General features: G+C 43.1%; 1 protein-coding gene across 1 annotated transcript; it reads right to left on the reverse strand.

Moving 5' to 3' along the window:
- Positions 1–3,335: 3,335 nt before the first annotated feature.
- FITM2 (fat storage inducing transmembrane protein 2) lies at positions 3,336–7,130 on the reverse strand (the record flags this gene model as incomplete). Its single annotated transcript, XM_035892891.1, has 2 exons — positions 3,336–5,359; positions 7,027–7,130. Coding segments are annotated over 2 exons (747 nt in total), but the record flags the coding sequence as incomplete, so codon positions are not given.
- Positions 7,131–7,180: the final 50 nt, after the last annotated feature.

Below are 7,180 nucleotides of genomic sequence, written 5' to 3' on the forward strand. Positions count from 1 at the left end.
AGGACAAAGCTAACTCGACCGACGCACCAAGTGGCACTGTCACGTTACCTTCTCCTTCCTTCCATGAGTTCAAGCACATCGGGCATAGTTCTGCTCCGATAAACCAACCGTGTGCTTTTTTCCAGGTGAAGCCCATTACAGTGACAGACCAAATCCCCTTAACGGTTAATTAGGAGTTCAGAGTCACAGCAGCCCTTTGGGCTAGTATTAATTACTTTCATCTTAAGCTTTGGCAAAATACTTAAAAGAGAGGAAGACAAAATATAGAGAAAGCATGCAAATAGCAGAGGTAAAGAGCATTTATTACTAATCTGCGCTCCAGGAAGCGAGATGAAACTATGAAAAGAAATAATCCCAGGAAACAGATTTCTGAGTAAACAGAGATTAACCCAGGCTGATCAAAGGGGAAGAGCTGAAAAAGGCTGATGGCAGAGAAGCTGCAGGGATCTACTTTAAGCTAGAGTGGAAAAAAACAGGTATTATTTCACTAAGAAAAGTGACCATAGACTTGTGTTCACAACTAAAGCCTGATTTTCCAAAAGATTTAATGTATCACAGCAGTCCCTACAGTTTTTTCCATTTAAGTGCACCACGGGGCGTAACTGGGTGTTTTGCACTTTGTCATGAATTGCCATGCATCAAACCAGAAAGCTGGATTCTTTTTTTGCAGCTGCTCCGCAGCCCAAGTTTCAGGACACACAAATAAATCGGGAAACCAAGAATACCATTTAGCACCAGTGAAGCATTCATGGAACAAGTTTGCTTTGAACAAAGACTCTAAGGAAGAATCAAACCCCTGCTTCAGGTATGTTTAAAGTCTGAACTGTTCAGATGGCTCTTGCGAAAGATCTAAACTTTCCTGTTTGCCTGATCTTGCCTCCAGTGACGCAAACATTTGAAAGAGTCCCAGGTAAGTGAAGAGTAAAATGAATCCTAACCCAGTTAATGTTCCCACTGTGCTGTAGCTGAGACTCCCTTCCTCGCTGGCTCCAGCAAAGGAAAACGTTTAAGGCACCGACACCAAGGACAGCCTCAGCCACCACAGTCGGGCCAAATGCTGCTTCTGTGAAAGTACTGCGACACAGAGCCCCCAGAATAGGCTAGAGAAACACAAGCAATGAACAATTAGCAGACATATGTTGAGATAAGTAATATGCTAGTAAGATGCTGGAGACGAAAATTCCCTAGATAATTCTGCAGACACAGAAAGACAGTTCTGCAGGATCAGGACCAAGAGGGATCCTTTAAGGCAGAAAAGCAAAATAAAATTGTGATTACAGTTGCTGTCTTTTAGAATTCACTACAAAATATGAAAATTTATCTTTAAAATGTCACAGTTTTTAAAAAAACTTGAAACAAATCAATAATACCTGTTGACAGCTGATTTGTGCCTTTAGCACAGGACATCAAACCCAGCTACTCACAGCACTGTTGCTCTTTGGCTGCAAATCTGTCGCAGAGAGGCCGCATTTTTATTTTAACGATACACATGTACTTGGGGAGAGAGAAAGAAGTCAGATAAAGGTGATGGCAAATACGCGACCAGAAAATCTGCAACCTTTAGTTTCCAGTTAAAGTGCAAGGAAACAAAGACTTACTCTGAAACGGAGACAAAAAACGCAGAGGGAAGGTCTGGAGCACAAGGGAACCTTCTAAGCCAACAGTTGGCCCACGGCCTCTGGGCACCGAGAGACACGTACGCCAAAATTGCCAAACTCATACGCAGTATTACAGCCCATGGGAATTTCCCCATATGTTTCAATGGCTTATGCTTTTACTTTGCTACAATAAGCAACTGTCCGTGTCTACAAAATCAGCTGCCTGGTGTAACAGGCACACATTAGGAAACTTGCTTTAGTCAGGCATGGCTTTGTTTTGTTTTGTTTCTTTTTATAGCCTGTACTTTTGAGAACCTGTGCTATATCAACCTATGCAAACACTGCAGAATTGTCAGTGTCAGTTTGATCATGCACCTCAGTAGTCAGAGAAGTACCAGGAGGCTGGATCATTCAGGGAAGTGAAGAGCAGCAGCTCTATCTTTACAGACACCACAAACAGATTCTCAAAGACACAAACACTGATAAAGTTTTCAAGTGATTTTCCTTTCTTTGTTTAAATAAAAGTTTTGAGAATAACCACATCCCACATCATTTCCATAATAAAAAGTTTGTATGACACTGGTTAGAAGTGGACAGAAATATCCATGTAGTGACTGCACAAAACACTTGTGAAACTGAACATGATTTCAGCAATTTGGCTTAAATACATAACATCTCCTGTTCCAAGGCTTTGTCTGTAAAGCAAAGTTACATAAAAATAACCTAAAATAGAAACATAAATTTAATGAAATTAATCAGAAAACCTTCTGTGTATATAATCCTTTTTCATGGCGAAAGTGGCTTGCGGTCCAGCTTAACTCTATTGGGAGCAGGCTTACATTACATCAAAAGAATGTCTGCAAATGCATTTGCATTGTTTAAATAAATTTAGTTAAACCCAATATGAGTTTATCAGTGCAAATTTTCCAGAGTCAGCTTAAAAGGCAATTTAATGCAAAGACAAAAGGAGGAGCTTGACAGAAAATACATAACCTCCTGAAACAGCTTCTTTCCGAGAGGTGATTTGTACTTTCTAAGGACACACAACTCCCACCTGCCACTGAACCCAGTGGAAATTCAGGTGAATTCAGCTCTCCTCAGAGGCAGACCGTAAGCGTGGAATTAACACTGCTGTATTTATTGCAAATGCTACTGCTCTCTTGCTGGAAGAGAGCCCTTGAGATGGCAACAAGGAATGTGCCAAGATTAGACTATGGTGTGTCATACCCTATATTCAGCAAAATAATCACCTTGGAGTCAAATGCTACAGACAGAACAAGTCCACTCTCTCTTGGCACTGGTGAGGCCGCACCTCGAATACTGTGTGCAGTGTTGGGCCCCTCACTCCCAGAAGGACGTTGGGGGCATGGAGCGTGTCCAGAGAAGGCCAACGAGGCTGGTGAGGGGTCTGGAGCCCAAGGCTGATGGGGAGCGGCTGAGGGACCTGGGGGTGTTCAGCCTGGAGAAGAGGAGGCTGAGGGGAGCCCTTATCGCTCCCTACAACTGCCTGACAGGAGGGGGGAGCCCAGGGGGTCAGTCTCTGCTCCCAGGGAATGGGCGATGAGACGAGGAGAAACAGCCTCAAGTTGTGCTGGGGGGGTTGAGGTTGGTCATTAGGAAAAATTTCTTCCCTGAAAGGGTTGTCAAGCACTGGAAGGGGCTGCCCAGGGAAGGGGTCAAGTCCCCATCCCTGGGGGTATTTAAAAGCCAGGCAAACGAGGTGCTTAGGGACAGGGTTTAGTGGTGGGATGGCAGGGTTAGCGTAATGGGTGGACTTGATGATCTTAAAGGTCTTTCCAAACTAAATGATCCCAAGATTCTATTATTAGCAGACACTATCTGTACAGCCTTGCCCACAGACTTTTCTGGCTGTCTTGCTCACCACTACAACTGTCAAACAAATTTTGTGCAATTGCATTACAAATAAGCCTTTATAAAATAATAAAAAGCTTTTCAAGATAAAAACTATGCTAAACGTCTGATTGATATTATGAATAAACCCATCCCACCTCATACCTATTCATTATATAATAGTAGTGTTTTATTCAGTAGTGGGTTTCCAGCCACATCCAAAGTGGCCACAGCTTTATGTGCAATCAAAATTAAGTAGCTTATTGATATTGCTGGATAAGCAAGAGTAAATACTGCTTCAAGCACACTGCTTTGCAGCTCTTCAGATAAACAATGCGTTTCATTCATTGCCAAGCAGACTATTTGGGAAACAGCAGGTTAAGCTAACTGGTTCATAACACCAGAATTTCATTGTTCTTCCAAAGAAACATACCACAAAGTACTTGTTGCAAAGTGTGCAACTCGTAAGATTTTAAAAAAATTAAAACTCCAATTCTCATATTAGACTTTTTAGCAAAACTGGAATTTGTTTTTTTCTGTCAAGAGTAAAATGACAGAATATTATTACAGATACTTCACCTAAGGAGAAAGTTAAGGCTTGTCTTATAAGAGTTTCCTTTTCAAAGGCAGGCATGGATTTAAAGTCACAGTCTGCTTAAGACATTACATCTCAGATTTACTCTCTGTTGCAGAAGGTGCAGACAGCTAAGCAGCATTTGTGGCAAGTTAGTGTATTTAACACTTGATAACATGTTCTAGTTTCACAACAGAGCTATATACTGCTTTAAGAGTCTTGATATTTTTGCAACACTTAGCAGCACTGTCATTAGTTTTCCTGTAAGGCAATACAAACAGGAGTATTAAAAAAAAAAAAAAAGTATGAGGTTTGGATTATCCATGATATTTTGACATAAATAAATAAAAAAAGAGGGAGAATTAATCTGAGATCAGTCAAGCTCTTAAAGAGCAAAGGCCTCTGTCAGCCTTGGATCTGCTCCTCCGTTTGTCAGTAAGAGAAACAGATGCAACTTCTGATTTCCTTGCTGAGAGTGCCAGCCGGCAGCTCCTGAACAAGAGCAGGCCTCTTCCAATACCAATTTTTTTTCTCCCAAGAAAGAAGCTCATTACCACCTGCCAGCCACTGGCTAGTACAGATTAAGCTTCCTCCAGCCCATCACTTTGTTCCTTGCAGTGGAAATACAGCAACCATTGCTACATTCAACTACTCCAGTACTGAAAGCAAAATCCAAAAATTGTAAAACTTATTTTATCTGCTATAACTGTATTTCTTTGAACTCAAAGGTAGATTTGGAAGAGGCAGTCCAGGAGAGAAGGGTTTCAAGTACCAAAATCTGTATGTCCCATACCACGCTGACAGACCTATCAGCACACCGAGAAGCTTTTGACTGAAGTCATGGAAATACACAGCAGTACAGAGAAACATGAACACCCAGATCATGGTGAGAAAACACAAGGAAACAAAGAGGCTGTTGATCACAACACGCAGCCTAGAGTTCTGGTCTATGGACAAGCCTTCCAGCACAGCCACTTCTTCCACAATCATCAGGGCACAGTACGAGAGCAGAAAACAGTGTCCGGAGATATCAAAACCATTCCAAATCCCGTTGTCCTGGTGGCACTCCTGCTTGGTGGCGTACAGCTGGCGAGGCTCACTGAGTTTACCCGAGGTAGAGCACACGCCGGTGAGATTCTCGATATAGATGAAGAGTCCGGTGCAGATGTACCAGATGGTAGTGCCCACTAGCAGTGCACTGAGACGCCGCAGCACCATCAGAATGCTCTTCGTGGGACCATAGAGGAACTTGCTCTCAGCAAACTGGTAGGTGGTGACCGCGATAAAGGGCAGCAGAAGCCAGAATGTCCATGCCCAAGCTACCTTCACAAAGTATCTGCCAGAGAAAAGCCAAAAGAGAAACATGCATGTGTGAAAGTTGACAGGAGCTGGGGTAAGTGGTGGTGCTTGAAGAAGTAGGTTTTCAAGGTCAGTCTTCAGAGCCACCTAAATTAGACACTTGTGCTCCACCCCCCACCCTGTAAAGCACAGCTAACTCATAGCCCTCTTCCCAGTATTTCTCTCAGGCCCAACACCTCCTCAACCAGGTACTTCAACTGTTTCCCAGGCAGCGTTCCCTTGGACCTACAGCCCTCGTCAGACTTGCAGTTCAGTTTTGCAATTGCTTTTACCCTACAAACACTCTCAACTCTGCCCTAGTCAAAATGCAGCTGCAAAGAATGTATTGTTAGCTTGCCACCCTGACCACAGTAACCCTTTCTCTGATACTCTTCCTCCATCTTCGCTTTCAAAGCCCTTCACAACCTCAACCTGTTAATACTGAATAGGGCTGACACTTTTCCCTAATCAGCCAATGAAGCTTTTCCTCTGTCATCACCTTATAAAATAAATGAAGAAGCACAGTGTTTGTTCCTGTGCTGTCCCTCCAGTTGATGAGAGCCTTCTTTTGGCATAATACAAATCCTTCTATCCCCTAAATTCACTCTCTGCCTTGAAAATTTTTGCTGATGATGTGCTGATGTCCTGCTTAGCAGGAGACAGCATCATTGCAGAACTAGTCCTCTTTTCAAACCTTGAAGTGGAACATGTGCAAATGAATTTACTAACAAGTTAAAGACACCATAGACTATGCTCTTATTTCTTCCATTAGCACCTTCCAATGCAGCTGGCTTCCTATCAGCTGGTGGGAGAGGGGAACTGTGCAGCCCCCTCATTACCCACACCCTGGTTTGAAAAACAGAGACAGCAGAATTCTGGTCTGTGGCTAAGCTATAGCTAGTCACACACCGTCATCGTTTAATCATCACCTCAGCACCAAAGACAAAACCAAGCAGGAACAGGGTTCTGTTTCTTCATTAAGACCCTAAAAAACTGTCGGGCCTTGACGAGGATTTTGAGGAGTACCTCCTTTCCTCTTAATTTTACAGTAGAAGTGGCATCTGTGTGGCAACAGCCATGGAATAGTAATTGAAAATAAAATCCTCATTTTATTGAGACAGTTGAAAGCAGAAAAGGCTGCTAACAATTGCTGCTGGCAAATCAGCAGGCAGGTAATTTGTGGGGAAAAAAATTGCCTCAGGAACTGTCAGTACAGATAACCCCCCTCTATTTAAAAGGGGAGAATTGAACCGTAGTATGTTTTTACTGTAAGATCAATTTCACTCTCTAAGCCATTCCTGCCAATCCTTCTTTTCAATCACACTAAAAGCAGCTCCTCTCCCACACGCCACCAAATGACAAATTCAAATCAATAAAGTACAAAATTCCCCAATTCACAGGGGAAAACAGCAATTTTACCTTTACTTTCTGATCTGTGCCAGGTAAAGCACACGTGCACTGGCCCAGCTCATCGCCTTCCTCATGCCCTTCAAAACGTTCCAATGCGCTTTTAGGGAATGACTAAGTCAGTTGCATCATCGCCTAAGTCCTAGGAAAGGATGGCAGTAACCCTGCTTTTACAGGAGACGCTGAAAGACTTGCTTTCCTCAGCTGGCTGTTAGATCAGTTCGGTAACTGTCAGTTTACTCAAATACGAGGAATTACCTGGGAGCTGAAGGACCAAAGTGCCTTCTTTTCCTCTTCCCATAAACACTGAGTAACAAACTGCAGTTGTTCCGAAATCCTACAGCCCGGTAGCAGCTCCCAGGTTAAGACCGGGTACCCAACAGAAACCATCACTTCGCCCCGGCTCCCCGTC

Source organism: Egretta garzetta, unplaced genomic scaffold (genome assembly GCF_000687185.1).
Source record: "Egretta garzetta isolate BGI_Z169 unplaced genomic scaffold, ASM68718v1 scaffold214, whole genome shotgun sequence".
Lineage (NCBI taxonomy): Eukaryota > Metazoa > Chordata > Aves > Pelecaniformes > Ardeidae > Egretta > Egretta garzetta.